General features: G+C 47.7%; 1 protein-coding gene across 1 annotated transcript; it reads right to left on the minus strand.

Moving 5' to 3' along the window:
- Positions 1–9946: 9946 nt before the first annotated feature.
- On the minus strand, positions 9947–17195 carry MADCAM1 (mucosal vascular addressin cell adhesion molecule 1; the record flags this gene model as incomplete). Its single annotated transcript, XM_083349293.1, has 4 exons — positions 9947–13975; positions 14520–14818; positions 16118–16444; positions 17009–17195. 4 exons carry the CDS (start codon positions 17193–17195, stop codon positions 13175–13177), a joined length of 1614 nt encoding a protein of 537 aa, XP_083205419.1. The 3' UTR covers positions 9947–13174.
- Between the last annotated feature and the right edge of the window lie 354 nt (positions 17196–17549).

The following is a 17549-nucleotide window of genomic DNA, read 5'->3' on the forward strand; positions in this document are numbered from 1 at the left end:
GGAAGGCTGAGTCAACCTTGAGCCTGGTGGGATGCGAACCTGCACTAATTGCAGGCAGCTGGTGTTACTTAAGGAGGCATTAGCCCACTGCTCCACCAAGGCTCTCCACCAAGGTTTGTGTCCAGGGGTTGTGGGTGCCCCTTCGCTGGCAGTTTTTAGGGGGAGAATGGCTAGCCATTTGTCTGACATGGTCTGATCTCCCGCTTGATCGGGTGGGTTGAACTGGACGACCTCCGTGTTCCCTTTCCAATACTGTTATTCTGAAACTAGTTGGAGAGAGAGAGAGAGAGCCAATCTAGAACTAGGTAGACATTTCCTGACACTTGAGAGCCATCAGAGTTCTGAGCTGGAGGTTTTCAGGGAAGGATTGGACAGCCATTGGTCCCAGTTGGAATAAGGTCTCCTGCCTCTGGCAGGGGTTGGACTAGAAGACCTCCAGGCTCCCTTCCAGGCCTTTGGTTCTATGAAATTTCTGAATGGACATTTGGTCTGAAAGTCATAAGATTGTCAATCAGCACACATTCTAGGATTTATTTATTTTTTTTAAAAAAAGCACCTGAAGGCAGGACAAGAAGCAACGGATGGAAACTAAGCAAGGAGAGAAGCAACCTAGAACTAAGGAGAAACTTCCTGACAGTGAGAACAATTAACCAGCGGAACAACCTGCCTCCAGAACCGGTGACTGCTCCGACACGGGAAGTTTTCAAGAAGAGACTGGATAGCCATTTGTCTGAAATGGTATAGGGCAGACATGTCAAACACAAGCCCCGGGGGCCAGATCCGGCCCACAAAGTGGTTTCATGTGGCCCGCGAAGCCATCCTGGAAACAGTGAGGGAACGGCCCCCACTGCCTTGGCCCTGGCCCAGAGATCCTCAGATTTGTCCCACTCCTGCCCAGGCCCCCATAGGCACCCTTGATGCGAACGATGTAGAGCTGGCCACGCCCACCCAGTAGGTCATGCCCACCCTGGCCATACCCACCCGGCCCCCTGAGGGCAACTGTAATGCTGATGCGGCCCTCAATGAAATTGAGTTTGACACCCCTGGTATAGGGTTTCCTGCCTGAGCAGGGGGTTGGAGTAGATGACCTCCAAGGCCCCTTCCAGCCCATTGGTTCAATGAAATCTCTGAATGGTCAGTTGGTCTGAAAGTCATAAGATTGTAAATCAGCACACATTCTAGGATGGGATGATCAGTCAGCGTTTTAAAAATGTAGATCACCTTTCTATCTGCTCTCTCCTCTCCCTCTTTCCCTCCCTCCCTCCCTCTCCCTCTTTTCCTCTCTCCCTCCCTCCCCTCCCTCCCTCTTTCCCTCTTTCCTTCTCCCTCCCTTCTTCCTCAGATTGTATCTGTATTGTATACTTTTGCCTTGTATGGTTAAACTTACACACATCTGGGCAAAAGCATACAGTACAGGTAGCCCTTGACGTACAAGAACAATTGAGACTAGAATTTCCATTGCTAAGCCAGGCAGTTGTTAAGTGAGTCACACAGTCATTAAGTGAATCCAGCTCCCCTCATGACTTCGCTTGTTGGAAGCCGGCTGGGAAGATTGCAAATGGCAAATGGGATGCTGCAACCATTGCAAAGTACATGTCAGTTACCAAGCACGTTTTTGAGAATAGGTGTTGGGTGTTGGTGAATGCTAGGGTGACACTTTGGACACGCGTGTCGGAGGTTCACCATCTCTGCTTCTTATCTAATTAGGTTCCCCTTCCCCCCTCCCCATCCACCCATCGCTTACTCCATTAGACTTTGCACTGCAGAAGTCAGGGAATGAATTTGAGTTATTGTGTGTGTAAATCTGGCAGTGGTTCCTGCCCTAAAGAATGTAGGAAAGCTCTTGCATAAATTTCAGCAAGTATCGTGTGAGTCAGGGGACACCGGGGTGACGGCAAGAATGGAGTTGTTAAAACAGCTGTCAATGCTGCTAACATCAGATGTTTTTGCATTGACAATAGATGGAGATGCAGCCATCTTCTCCTTTTTGCTTATAGAGTTAGATGATGCTGGGAGGTGGGGGGGGAATGTGCACGAGAGTCTAGCTAGACATAATAACGCTGGACCTAGTGTGAGAACCAAGGTTATTGAAATAAGAGATGATAAGAATCGGGCTGGAGAGCTGGAGGGAAAGCCCGTGTTTCAGACTAATTGGGGGATGTGATTTATGACTGTCCACTGGAGGAGGGAATTGTGCTTTGATACTACCTGCTTGGGGGGGGGGAATTTAGTTTTTGGCTTCGATTGGGTTAGTGCCGATGCTACGCTACTCAAAAAAAGATTCTTTAGGCTAAACAATGCCTCAAAATTCTTTGAAGAGTTTCATCTGTCGGAACCACGACAAGAGCCATCAGAGAAATTAAAAGAGACCGGTGCTAATGGAAATACTTGTCCTTTTTTTGTATAAGATTCATATATTTGGAAAGGGTCAGGCACGAAAAGACCAGAAAAGATCAGTTCCACACATGAAGATTCGATTAAACTGATTTATTGCTAAGTCTTCTCAATTTAAAGCATGTCCCTGCTTGGAGTTAGATACGAGTCAACAGCACTCAAGGAAGGACTTATGTTCTCTTGCGGCTACGTAATGATTCTACCCTGATCCCTCTTTTAACTCTGTCCCCAGATTCTGCTGTCCATTCTTCATAAAAAGATCTTTCTTGAGAATAACAAGGAATCAAAAGAGCCTGCAAGCAGAACTTTTTGTTCCCTAGCAACTGTTTTCAAAACATTTGCCTTTGAATTGGGAATCTGTACTCGGCAGCCTCTTCCCGGGGGGGGGGGGAATCTCTAGCCTCCAAAAAGGCAAAATTTTGGCTTGCTGGAGCAGAGCTAACATATCGATTGTGAAATCTTAGACTGCCCCTAGAGGGCAGCCAAGTACTCTGTGCCTGATAGCTTAACTATTTTTATTTATTTATTTTAATTCCATTTATATCCTGCCCTTCTCCGAAGACTCAGGGCGGCTTACAAGCTATGTCCCAAAGGTGCTTTTTCGCTTCTCATCCAGGAGGCTTCTTCAGCTGGCTGGATAGTGGGGAAGGGAAGAATTTATGCTCCTTGGAGACAGCTGATCATTTGCATTCTTACAGTCGTTGAGGCCACTTGGTGGTTTGTCTGTGTCCTCAGGGTCACCTGAGTGGTGCGAATGGGTGTGGAGCCTTCTTGGAGTTGCTAAAAGGACCGTGTTGTAGACCGGAGATAGATGATGTGGTATCCCTCCCCCTCTGTTGAGAGAGGGCTGTTCGAACCCATCAGGACAGGGTTCACAGTCCATCTGCATTTGAAAGACAAAGGCCTCTCCCAAGACAGTGAGGTCCACGTTTTGGAGAGAGGACCGCTGGTTTGAAAGAGGGGGTCAATGTGGCCATCTGGGTCAACACTGAACGTTGAATATCCCTCTCTCAACAGAGGGGAAGGAAAATAATATATTATTATTATTATTATTATTATTATTATTATTATTATTGTTGTTGTTGTTGTTGTTGTTGTTGTTTGTTATTATTATTATTATTGTTTTGTTTGTTTGTTGTTGTTGTTGTTATTATTATTATTATTATTATTATTATTATTATTATTATTATTATTATTATTATTATTATTTGGAAGGGACCTTGGAGGTCATCTAGTCCAACCCCCTGCTCAGGCAGGAAACCCTATACCATTTCAGACAAATGGCTGTTCAGTCTCTTCTTAAAAACTTCCAGTGTTGGAGCATTCACCACTTCCACTGGTTGTTGTTGCAGGTTGTTCCACTGGTTAATTGTCCTGACTGTCAGGAAGTTTCTCCTTAGTTCTGGGTTGCTTCTCTCCTTGACTAGTTTCCATCCGTTGCTTTCTTTCTCCAGTCTACAACTCAGTCCTTTCAGCAGCTCCAAGAAGGCTCCACACCCATTTGCACTGCCGCAGACACAGATAATCCTCCAAGTGGCCTCAACGACTCTCTAAAAAAAGACATGTCAAACTCGCGACGTCACGTGACGTTGTGCAACGTATCGGGATGGTTTTGCCATTGCCGGCAATGGGGTGGGTGCGGCTTCCGGATGACGCATCCGGCCTGCGGGTCAGCGGTTTGACATCCCGGCTCTAAAAGAAGGGAAATGACCGGCTGTCTGCAAGGAGTATATATATATATATATCCTTCTGTTCCCCACCAGAGCTGAAGAAGTTTCTTGGATGAGAAGCGAAACATCTTCAAAGAAAAACAAGAAAGTCCAGTTGTCTCCTGAAAAAAAAGCACCTTCGGGACAGCTGAACTTTGTCAAGTCTGGCCCAGGTGCAAAGTGCCAGTTGTCTGGGAAAATCCTGGTGAAACAGACATGAGAAATAAAGTATTGGAACTCTTCTGGTGTGGATCTGGTTTTTCACAAGGGACACCCTTTTCCCCCTTTCTCAGAATTTGGTCCCTCGCAGGGGGGAGGGCTTGCTTGGACAAGCTGCCTCTTGCTAAACTTCCTTTGCTGCGCAGGCTGGGCTTCCCCGAAAGGGGCTAAATGCAAGTTAGCTCAGCTCTGCAAGTTAATTGACTGGATTAGTTAATTAGCGCCCAGAGGCAGCTTGCCCTCCTGTCTGAAGTTGGGTCAATCCTAATCAATGTCATTCCAAAGGCTTCCTTTTTTTTTATTCTTAAAAAGGCCAGGCCGGGCCGGGATCCTGCTAGGGCAGGGGTAGGCAACCTGGGCTCATTTATGACTCGTGGACTTCAACTCCCAGAATTCCTGAGCCAGCATGGCTCAGCTTGGAAACCTCTCCTTTTCCCCTCAGCGTGGCTGGCTCAGGAATTCTGGGAGTTGAAGTCCACGAGTCATAAAGCGGCCTAGGCCTAGGCCAGCGGTAGGCAACCTCGGCTCTTTTATGACTCATGGACTTCAACTCCCAGAATTCCTGAGCCAGCATCTACCCATGGAGATGCTCCGTCACCAAAGTCATGGTTGTCCCGAAGGTGCGTTTTCAAGAGGCAACTGGATTTTCTTTCTTTTCTTTGAAGAAGTTTCACTTCTCCTGAAATCCTTCCCTTCCCCACCATCCAGTCAGAGCTGAAGGAAGCTTCTGGGTTGAGAAGCGAAACGTCTTCAAAGAAAAACGAGAAAATCCAGTCGCCTCCGGAAAAAGCACGACCTGGTTGTCCGTAGACACATCCCCAAAAAAAGATGCAATCGAATTTATTTGCTAAAGGGATGGTCCCGTTTCCCTACCGGGAGCTCGAGATAGTATAGGTAGTTCTCAATTTACAACTGGTCGCTTCAGGACCGTTCAAAGTTATGACGGACCTTCTCAGAGCTACTCGTGATCCATTTTTGGAGTTACAGTGGTCGTGTACGGGTAGGAGATGACCAGGCTGAGCCTGAGGGAGGGGTCAAACGCGTTACCGGTCTTGAGTCCCTTTGCGCCCACAGGAGATCTGAGTCCAGCCCACCTTGAATTCCGTTGACTCTTATCCAAGGCCAGTTTGCATTGACCGTTAGCAGTTCAGATTCTTGTATGTAGTACGTAGAATAAATATATTCATTTGAGCTGCCTAGACTCCTGATTTCCTGCACTTGATAACACACACACACACACACACCACACACCCTGAAATCACGTGATTGCATTTGGGCGCTTGGCAACCAGCTCACCTTTTTGGCTTTTACAGTCTCCTGCAACCACATGACTGTAATCAGGAATATTTTTTGTTGGTTTCTGAGGGTTATTTCCTGTTTCCCACCCCAAAAAGATACTCCTTGGGAAAAATGGATTTGCTTAACAACTGTGGCATTTACTTAACACTGGAGCATTCAGTTAATGACTGCTGTAAAAAAAAAGCCACTTGTAACTTTGAATCCAGTCACATGATGCTTCGACTTATGACCATAATTCCAGGCTCAATTTTGGTCGTTAAGTAGAGGCCTACCAATAATCCTGAATAGGTCGGATCAAGGAAGAGAGAGAGAGAGGAGAGAGAAGGCCCCAGAATTGCCCAGTGACTTTTGATGGCTCAAGTTGGGCTTGAAAGGAAACTCACAACATCCTAATCTTAACTTCTTACGACACGCAATTTCCTCGGTTCTTAGAACCGTTAACTATCCAATGATCGCCTTCCAGTTTTAAAAAAAACCAACATACGTAATCGTTCATGTGAGAGAAGGAGGCAGTGACAAAATGCCCATCAAGAGACTGAAAGGGAAATGAACTGAATTCGGGATTTTTATTTCTTACTAGCTGTGCTTAAGAATACCACGAAGAGCCGTTAAAGTTAAAGTGCGGTAGCTTTAATAGTTTATGATTGTTTGCATAAGGTAGATTATGATTGTTTGTATTCTTATACCCTGTACTTAGCTCTGGGAAGTCAGGGAGGGGGGAGGGGGAAGGGAGGGAGGGGTTGGGGAGGGTTGGGGAGTGGGAAGGGGGTGGGAGGGGAGGGGGTTGGGGGGGTTTTTGTTTTGTTAAAGATAAAATGTATTGTAAAACTTTTCAATAAAAAAAAAGAATACCACGAAGAGCCAAGGAAACAAATAAATAGATCAAACGAAAAAATCGACCAGTCCAAAATTCTCACTCAAGACACCAATGACCAGGCTTAAATTATCCTACTTTGAACAAATTATGGGAAGACCCAGCTCTCTGAAGAAGGCTCTGGTGTTGGGAAAGACAAGAAGGGAAGGACCAGCCAGAGCCAGAGGGATGGATTCAGCTACAGGGCTGATGGGGCAACGCTGGAGGATCTGAAAAAACAGGCGAAGGAGAGATTGTCATGGAGAATATCTACCTATCCCAGTGATGGCCAACCTTTTAGAGACCGAGGGCCCAGACTGCAACCCAAACCCCACTTATGTATCGTCGGGTGCTGGGTTGGCGTGGCCAGGGCTTTTTTCCTCATAGAACGCTCAGAACGGAGTTCCGGCACCTTTTTTGGATGGAACCTTGTAGGGTAGGCAAGCCGGGTTGTATGAGATGGGTGAGTTCCGGCACCTTTTTCTTTTACAAAAAAAGCACTGGGCGTGGCCCATTGGGTGGGTGTGGCTGCGGTGGTAACGGCAGACTGGGTGGGACTAAAAAGTTCAATCCATCAATTCCAACTTTGCGAGATCTTTTTTTTTTCCCCGTGAGAAGTTGAAATTGATTGATTGATTGAACCTTTTTTTGTTTTTTGCACCCGGCGGCGGAGGCCTAAAGCGAAAAGGTTTTATAAAACCCAGCTGAAGGCCTAGGACTGGGGCGACGGCACGCGTGCCCACAGAGAGGGCTCTGTGTGCGCCACCTGTGGCACGTGTGCCATAGGTTCACTGCCACGGACCTATGTGGTTGCTGGGAGTCAACAACTTAATGGCACCCAATCAATCACGGCCTGCACTATTTTAGATAAGGAAAAAGCTGAAGGGGTGAGTGTGAAATGGGTTGTTCTGCCAGACGTTCAAGATCCCACATGGTTTGTCGGGCTCTTTGGCAACCCCCTGAAATGGAAAGTGTTTTTTTGTTTTAAAAGTCCAGATCTCTAGCAAGACTCTTTGAGACAGGAGGCTATGGAGAGATCCCTTTTGTGTCACCCCAGCTAGCACAGCATAAAATACTGGATTAACGTCCCTCGGTGTGGCAGGTCCTTTGCGTTGTATTGTGTAGTCTCACAAATACCCTGGGAGGTTGGCTAAGCAGAGATCAGATTTTGGAGTCTCTGAATTCCCAACCACCCTCTGCCCTGGCTGGCAACTTGTTTGGTATCTGCTGCCTACTAGAAGCAAACACGTTTTTCTTCCTAGCGTGATTCTTGCAGAGTTGTCTTTACAAAGTTTTAGGATAGTCCCGACTTACGACCAGTCGCTTAATGACTGTTCAGACAGCCACATTCCCCCCCATCCCCCATGGTCATGTGATTGCATTTTGGGCACTTGGCAAGCGGCTCGCATTTATGGCCCTTGGTAGCGTCCCACGGACATGCGATCCCCATTTTTTTTGCTGAAAACCGGCATTTACTTCTAATTTCCGGCAAAGGCTACCCGTAGCAATTAACGGTGGTTTGTTTAATGGCTGTGTTCACTCAACGACCGCTGCAAAAAGGTCGTAAAATCCGGTCAGTCACATAATGAGCTGCTTTTTGACCCGTCGTGACTTAGGACCACAATTGCTAGGCTTAATGAAGTTCATAAACGGAGGGCCGCCGGTATTGAGAGGGTGTCACCAGAATTCCAGCAACTGAATTAGTTCCGTTTTTAGAACCAATTTATCCCCATGTAGGTTGAGAATTTCTGATGCCCTTTCCTAATGGTCTTTCTGGGATCTGGGGAGCAAGTGAGATGTTGGCTGTTGACAATCCTTATTGTTCTGGGAACCAACTACAGTCCTAATGCTGGGAACAAGAACAAAACAGAAGCTTCATAGTCTTAGGTAAAGGTAAAGGTTCCCCCTCACATGCGTGCTAGTCGTTTCTGACTCTAGGGACCGGTGCTTATCTCCGTTTCAAAGCCAAAGACCCAGCACTTGTCCGAGGACGTCTCCGTGGTCATGTGGCCGGCATGACTAGATGCCAAAGCTGCACGGAACGCTGTTACCTTCCCACCGGAGTGGTCCCTATTTTTCTACTTACATTTTTACGTCCTTTCGAACTGCTAGGTTGGCAGAAGCTGGGACGAGTAACAGCCGCTCACTCTGCTACGTGGCACTTGGGATTCGGCCTGCCAAACTGCCGACCATCTGATCGACAAGCTCAGCGTCCTAACCCACTGAGCCACCGCATCCCTTCATAGTCTTACAACTTACCAAATAATTAAATAGTTAGAAACTGGGATTCACTCAAATGTACCTGCAACAACATAGAAAGCTAAGCAGGCATGGTAGTGATCAGCTGTGAATGCTCCAACACCGGAAGTTTTTAAGGAGAGACTGGACAGCCATTTGTCTGAAATGGTATAGGGTTTCCTGCCCGAGCAGGGGGGGTTGGACTAGATGACCTCCACGGTCCCGTCCAACTGTATTTTTATTATTATTATTATCTCATGGTGGTGGGCAGGACCAATCTTCCTGGGAAATAAATGTTGCTCTCAAAATTCCCAGTATACTCACCAGCCCCAGAGATAGCTTAGCCCTTCTCGCAAATAAATTTCCTGCTGGCTGGATGTGAAAACACCCTGCAACTTTCAGAAAGTGCATAGCTGAGAACCAGCTTATGTAGGTTCAGGATGTGCAGAGAGAAAGAGAGAGAGAGAGAGAGGAAAAAAAAACAGCATTTGATTTACTCTCCCCTCGTTGTTCAAAACCATAGCAGTCAATCCGGCACAGGTCCATCCTAAACTGTTGGGAAACGTCCAGCCTGGCAGGGAGGAGGGGGTCAAGTGGGGACTTATTTATTTATTTATTTTATTGGATTTATATACTGTCCTTCTCCCGCACTCGGGACAGTTAAAACACAATATACAAGGTTAAAAATAAATTAAATTAAATTAGCCCCAACAAGTAAATCACATTCTAAAAATTTAAAATCCCAAACCCTCAGTCCAGGCCGGCAAGCTCAAATAACCAAGTTTTCAGGTCGCGGTGGAAAGAGCGAAGGTCAGGAGCCATCCGGAGCTCAACAGGGAGCTGGTTCCAGAGGGCAGGCGCACCCACAGAGAATGCTCTCCTCCTGGGGGCCGCCAGTCGGCATTCCCTGGCCGACGGCACCCTGAGGAGGCCCTCTCTGTGGGAGCGCACAGGACGATGGGAAGTTGACGCCGGCAGCAGGTGCTCCCGTAAATAATCCGGACCCATGCCATTTAGGGCTTTATAGGTCATCACCAGCACCTAGAATCTCACCCAGAAGACAACTGGAAGCCAATGCAGCTCGCGGAGTAGAGGTGTTCCATGGGAGTATCGGGAGACCCCCATCACAACTCGCGCGGCCGCATTCTGCACCAGCTGGAGCCTCCGAGTGGTATTCAAGGGCAGCCCCATGTAGAGAGCGTTGCAGTAGTCTAAACAGGGGGTCACGAGCGCATGAGTGACTGTGCGTAGGGCATCCCGGTCTAGATAGGGCCGCAACTGGTGCACCAGGCAAACCTGGGCAAAAGCCCCCCCTGGTCACGGCTCCTATGTGGTCTTCTAAACTGAGCTGTGAGTCAAGGAGGATACCCAAGTTGCGAGCCCTATTTACAGGGGGTAACACCTCACCCCCTATAGATAAAGATGGAATAGAATGGACAACCCGAGATGCCAGTATGCACAGCCACTCGGTCTTGTCGGGATTTAGACGAAGCCTGTTCCTCCCCATCCAGACCCTCCCCGCCTCCAGGCAACAGGACATCACGTCGAGGGCATCACCGGGTTGATATGGGGTGGAAATAAAAAGCTGGGTATCATCAGCATACTGATGATACCCCACCCCCAAACCACGAATGATCTCACCCAGCGGCTTCATATAGATGTTGATAAATAATCCAGACCCATGCCACCCATGACGGACTTAGCCTTGAGTCCTGGTGCAGCCACAAGAGATATACCTTTGACCCCGCCCCGAATCCCATCTGGCTGTTCCCAGGCGAAGGCAAGTGGTCTGGCGAGATTCTTGTAATACAGGTAGGAGTCAATAAAGTTGCTGACTTAGACTTTTCACAATAGATCTGATTGTCTGAGCCTGACATAAACAGTGGCACTCAAAACTACAGTTCCACCAAGTTCACATCCAAACTGGAAAAGGATCCGGCCACCGGTTCGGCAGGGAATGCCTACTGCCCCATCGATGGGGCAAATGGCCTGAAGCAGGGCCTTGGAAACAGGCTTTTTTGTTTCCACCTCTTGCCCAGGGCAGAAAATCCTGCCAACATGTCAGCGAAGTCCTTGCTTGATAGCCCTTGAAGGCCAAAGAATAGTTTTTGTGGCCTGGTCAGAAGTCCAGGGGGCCAGAAGGGGACATAGCCAAGGAGATGGACGGAAGGTTTTTGGCCCTTCCCTTGTTCACCACCGCCGCTGTTGCCGCCATCGATGTGAGACGTAGCCTATGACGATCAGTCCTAAGAGGGATCCAGTGGCTCCGATGGTGAAAAGGGCATCTGTCCTGACAATGGCTGCAAAAGAAAAGGTGCACAAACCATGCATTTAGTACCTTAAGTAGACAGACGCCTCCATCTTCTAGTCACCCACCTCATACAGCCCTGGTGGTGCAGTGGTTGGAAGGCAGGATTGCAGGGAAAGTCTACCCACAGCCAGGAGTTTTGATCCTGACCAGCTCAAGGTTGACTCAACCTTCCATCCTTCCAGAGTGGTAAAATGAGGACCCAGATTGTTGGGGGCAACAGGCTGACTCTGTAAACCACTCAGAGTGGGCTGTAAAGCACTATGAAGTGGTATATAAGTCTATAGGCTATTTGTTGTGATTCCGTGCCAGCCTGTAATCCTGGCAGCTGAGTGTGGGGAATCAGAGGAGGAGGAGGAGGAGGAGGAGGAGGAGGGGCTTGGGGAGCCATCAGAGTCGGAGGAAGGCTCTGATGAGCCTCCAGATTTACAAACTGATGGAGAACCTGGCCCCTCCACTCATGTTCAGGATGAGACTCAGATGTGCTGGGAAGCTGAGTCAGACTTTAAGGACGCACAGCTGGAAGACATTATAGATGCTCACACACACCGACAGGTTACAAGAGCAGGACAGAGGGAGGCAATGGGGCGGCTCCAGGGGAGGAGGAGAAGGCATTCAGAAGCCATGCCCTGGGGCTGCATAATAAAAAGGGAAGGTGTGGGCGGTGCTGGTTGCTGAAGGCAACTGTTTGTAAAGGATCCCAGTTTCAAGGGCTCATGTTTTGTTCGCGTTGCCTGTGAACTATTTCCTGTTTGACTCGTGCTCCGTTTTGCTTTTGGGACAATTATCAGGTCTGTAACTCAAATAAAAGGGGTTAGTTTTCCAGCCTACTTGTAAAAAGAGGGGTTTGTCTTTGCGAAGTAACAAAGACGTACGTAGGCTGGGACAGAACACTATTGCTATTGCTATCTAAGCCGTGGTGGTGCAGTGGTTAGAATGCAGGATTGCAGGCTACCTCTGCCCACAGTCTGGAGTTCGATCCTGACTGGCTCAAGGTTGACTCAGCCTACCATCCTTCCGAGGTTTGTAAAACGAGGACCCAGATTGTTGGGGGGCAAATATGCTGACTCTGTAAACCGCTTAAGAGAGGGCTGTAAAGCGCTATACAAGTCTAAGGGCTATTGTGATCACTATTGCTATTATTTTCCACCCTTCCTTTGTCTGTAGGTGAGCAAGAGACTAAGATGAGCAACCTCCCAGCTGTAGGAATATTAAGGTTACAAATATTAAAGACCTAGGCCCGTAAATTACATTTCTCCACAATTTAGGATAATTTGACCTCTTCTTTATTCACATAAGTTCATTCTTTTTTAATGCAAATAATATTGTTCGTAAAGATTTTTTTTTAAAAAACTTTACAATTAACCATTTTAACACATTTTCAAAAAAATGTTTTTTTAAAAAAAATACATTAAGGTTTTTTTTTAACCTTTTATTAGTTTTATAAATAACTTAAGGCAGCAAACTTATTTAATGCTTCCTCCTTCTCCTCCTCCTCTTTTCCCCACAATGACAAGCCTGTGAGATTGGGCTGAGAGACGGTGATTCTCCCAAAGGCACCCAGATGGCTTCCATGCCTAAGGCAGGACTAGAACTCATGGTTTCCTTTTGATTGAGCCAAAGTGACCAGATCAGCTTTTCTGCATAAGATGGGACTAGAACTCACAGTCTCCTGGTGATTAGCCCAAAGTCGCCCAACCAGATTGTACCCTAGTGCACTCAATGCGACCCAAACCCAATACAGGTAGTCCTTGACTTACGACCACAACTGAGCCTAACATTTCTGTTGCTAAGCAAGACAGCTGTTAAGTGAATTTTGCCCCGTTTTATGACCTTTCTTGCTACAGTTGTTAAGTGAATCGCTGCAGTCGTTATGTTAGTAACAGGGATAAGTGAATATGGCTCCCCCCTCCCCTTTGACTTTGCTTGTTAGAAGGTCGCAAAAGGGAATCAAGTGACCCTGGGACACTGCAACCGTCGTAAATACGAGTCAGTTGTCAAGCGTCCGAGTTTTGATCGCGTGACCGTGAGGGATGCTGCAGTGAAAAACGGTCGTAAGTCACTTTCCCCCCAGTGCTGTTGTAACTTGGAGTGTTCGCTAAGCAAACTGTTGCAAGTCGGGGACTACCTGTCTCCTGAGTGTGCAATTTCATCTCACTCACCAGCAGACACCACGATGCGTAGACTGGCTATCCGGGGTGGGCTGGCAATCGCAACGCATCGATAGACCCCCTGGTGCTCCAAGCTGACATTCTCCACCGTCAGGGTCGACCGGCCCTCGGCTTCCTCCAGACGGTACCGGGATTGGGCCACCGGGGTTTCCACCCACTGGATTTGGACATCTCTGCGGCACTCTGATGCCTGGCATGTGATGCGAAGGGCGCCTCCCATGGTCCCTTGGGCAGGCACAGGTACGATCAGGGGGCGACAGGGGTCCTTGGGTTTTTCCGCGGTCCCTTCTGTCGAGAAACCGTTGGCCGTGGAAAGAGGCTTGGTGGCTGTTTTTTCTGTGGCCCCTTCTGTCGAGAAACCATTGGCCGTGGAAAGAGGCTTGGTGGCTGGTTTTTCTGTGGCCCCTTCTGTCGAGAAACCGTTGGTCGTGGAAAGAGGCTTGGTGGCTGGTTTTTCTGTGGTCCCTTCTGTCGAGAAACCGTTGGCTGTGGAAAGAGGCTTGGTGGCTGATTTTTCTGTGGGCCCTTCTGTCGAGAAACCGTTGGTCGTGGAAAGAGGCTTGGTGGCTGGTTTTTCTATGGTCCCTTCTGTCGAGAAACCGTTGGCCGTGGAAAGAGGCTTGGTAGTTAATTTTTGGCCTGTTAAGAAAGGGACAAGCAAAATAATAATAATAACAACAACAAACAATAACAATAATAACAATAATAATAACAACTTTATTGTCACTTTGAATGTACACCAATCGGCATACATCAAAATGAAATTTCGTTGCATGCAGCTCTCAAAGGGTCACCATCTCCAATATACACTCCTTGTTCGTGGCCAGCTCAAGTTTCAGATCGTCCATTTTAGTCTGTAGGGAGCGAACGATGGCAAACAGGACAGATGGAAACGGGGCTCCATGTGGATTAGCCCTCAAATTAGCTTGTATTTCTGCACGGCAACCTCACCTCCCTTCCTTTTTCTGATCCTGTCCCTTCCACCTTTTCCTTAAAAAGGCCTTGATTCTTTTCGCCCCTGGAGCATGCTGCCGCCGCCGCCACCAACTCCTCCAAAAGCATGTCTCTCTTCCTCTGGGCCTGCCGACAGCCTCATCCAGTTCCTTCGCTCCATAAGCCCCGGGACCTCTCCTCCTCTGCCTCCTTCGGAAGCAGCCCTGATTTGCAATAGAATCTGTCGCTGGGCCAGCAGTCAGATCTTGCTGCTGTCAGAACAAATTCAAACAGCGCCAACAACTGGAGTTTGGCTGAAAGACCTAAACCTAGGGGCATCTCAAGATGGAATTGTGCATGGTGATGGACCACGTCTCAAATTTTGGAGAGGTTGCCCCCAGCTCTGCCAGAGGGTTACCTGTTGGGTAAGAAGATCCGGTGAGATCGGTGGCCACTGTGATGGAGTTACGGTCTTCGGTTAGGGATTTCAGCGCTGGGGTGGCTGTTCGTGTAACCACAGATGCCCCAGAGCTGCTATGCTCAGCAGAAAGAAGTTGGAGAAGGCTAGTGGTTGTCCCAAGTGAGGACTTCCAATCAGCTGTGGTGAGTAGCCCCAGAGCAGATGTTCGACTTGTCCTTCCAGACGTGGGAGTAAGGACGGTGGTCTCACTAGCACTGAGAAGCTCCTGCATAGCTGGAAACCAAATATTTAGAATTGTTAAGAGAAATTGTTTCAAGGCTTTAGGTCTCCTTTGATAGAGGGTGGGTAGGGGTCAACTGGCAGCCTCCAAAAATCTCCAGAATGACAGGAAAGGGAGTTTTTAATTGGCAAAATGACCTCCCTAAAATTAAGGTATTCACAAAGCAGCAAAACCCCGAGACAGGGGTCTTCAAACGTGGCTGGCTGAGGGATTCTGGGAGTTGAAGTCCACAAGTCTTAAGAGTTGCCAAGTTTGGGGATCTCTGCCCTAGGCACAAAACAGGCCTGAAAAATTGGCCTCACCCATTACAACAAAGTCAAAACTTTACTGGTCCTGTTTCACTCCCCCCCCCACCACCACCCAAGCCAAAGCCAAAAAAAATGGGGCTGAAGGCTGAAGAATTTGCCAAATCCAAAATGGATTAAATTTAGCTAGTTCATTTTCGGCTCTTTAAAAAAAACAACAACCCAAGCTGTACATGAATAATATTTTTTTGTGAAAGTTATTGACTAATGAAATTGGGGATGAAAATGATAATATTTAAAATGAAGGCAAGCTCTCCAAATATAAGATTTGCCTGTAATTATGGAGATAGCCAAATTGTTTTAATTAGAAGGATTTATCTAGTTTTGTTTCTGCTTTGGAAATTGCTTTGGGACTTTTTGCTGGAAACTGGAAAAAAAAAGAAACTTTGATGATTAGAATGATTTTGTTATTCTAGAAATGACTTGAAATATTTAGAAATCTGAAGCCAAAAGTTAAGGTTGTCTGTCTCTCTTTTTTTTTGTATTTTACTGCACTGAAAAAACGTAATAAAAAACCCAATCTTTCCTCCTCTTTGCGCCCCTTTTCTTTCTCTCAGTTTTATAACTTTCCCCCCCCCTGTATTTTTATTTTAAAGTGAAAATTAACAATAAAAAAAACATCGCTCAAAGAAAAAATTCACCTGCAATCCTGATTTGGCACGGGCCCTGTTATGTATCCAGGTGAAGTGAACACATACACACTTACATAGCAGTCACCACCAGGGGGCGTTGAACTGTATCTGTTTTGGCTGGGAACCCAGTTTCGGCGGGAAACAGAGGTTCAAACCGATTGGCCGGCTGCTCACCTGGCCAGGTATAAAAGGAGGGCAGGTAACCCCTATTCCCCCAGTACAGTCACTTCCACCGAATAAAGATCTGCCATGCTGTACTCATCGTCTCGGCGTCCTTCCTGCTCTCCAGAACCCGCAACACAACAGGCCCTGTTTCAAAGTCTTGGGAAAAATGTCGACCGCGCGCGATACTTACATTTGGGGCTGGCGATGGCCATAGCAACCCTCTCTTTCGTAAAGCTCTGGTCTTCGACCACCAAAGTTGCTTTGCATTTATAAGCTACGGCTTCCGCAACCGTTGGGAGCTCCAGTTCAGAGCGGTAGACGAACAGCTGGTCTTCTTCCTCTTCCATTACTTCCTCCTCCGTCTCCCTGGAGGCCTCCAGTTGTTCGTCTCCCTGGAACCAGCTCAACGTAAGGGCGCCGTGAGGGTAGACGTGAGTCATGGAGCAGAGCAGGCGAGCCGGCTGCCCAACGGTCAGCGTCTTGGGCTGGGAGTCCAACTGCAAAGTATCTGGGAAAGCTGAGACAAGAGGATGCAGGATGCAGACCTGCTGTGTATTTTTGTAGCTTTGCTTTTGGCTGTTAAGTGCCAACCAACCCCATCCCAAAGTGGGGCAGTCTCTTTTCTGTGCCACTTGAGTAATAATTGCACTGCACTGTATTAACTATAATGATATTCCTGGGCCATTTGTTTTTCCTTATGGTTTCGGGAAATGTTGGAATCTACCCAGAGGACTGGCATTATTGGATTAGAAATATAATTATAGTTCCCATTGTGAAGGAACAGTGGTAACAACTTCCAGAAGAGATACACTCCATCATTGTCTGTCCCTGAAATGTTAGAGATGCCCTCGAGACAAAGTTGAGTTTTCACGAGTACGAACACAAGTATGCAAAGATGATCTCCGTCCTTTGTTTTCTCTTTTCCTTCCTCCCTTCCATCTTCTTTCCTTCCTTCCTTCCCTCCCTCCCTCCTTCTAGTCCTCTAACTCTGCTTCTCTCTTAAATTGCCCCCCTTCCCTTCCCTTCCTCCCTTAGAAATGGATTGCAGGAAACCGACAGAGCAGATGTCTTTTGAACTTACAATATACTTTCAGCTCCACCTTGGCTACAGAGGGCACGCCGTGGCACTCTCCCGAGCACAACTTTGTCCCCTCCATGTTAATGGTTGCGCTGCTCAGCGTTAGGATGCTCTGTCTCTGGTCTGAAATGATGTTCCCCAAGTCGGTGTCCAGGCCTTCCCATTCCACTTCAGCGCCAGGACAATCCATGGAACAGATGAGTTGAAGGGTGCCTCCACGTTCCACCAGTGGCTTCGGAGGCTGGATGGCGGGCCGAGAAGTTGGAAGACCTGCTTGGGGCAAATGAACAACTTCCTCAGCTCTAGGCACTGACTGAGATGTCTTGCTCAGCTGAGCTCGACTGCCACTTCCATCCCCTTCCACCCGGTACAATGTAAGCCCCACCTCCTCTACCTCAGGGGTCTTAAAACATGGCCTTTTTATGACTTGTGGACTTCAACTCCCAGAATTCCTCAGCCAGCGTGCCTGGCTGAGGAATTCTGGGAGTTGAAGTCCACAAGTCATAAAAGGGCCAAGTTGGAAGACCCCTGGGCTAGACAGTCT

The sequence above is a fragment of the Vipera ursinii genome, assembly GCF_947247035.1.
Source record: "Vipera ursinii genome assembly, chromosome: 1".
Taxonomy (NCBI): Eukaryota; Metazoa; Chordata; class Lepidosauria; order Squamata; family Viperidae; genus Vipera; species Vipera ursinii.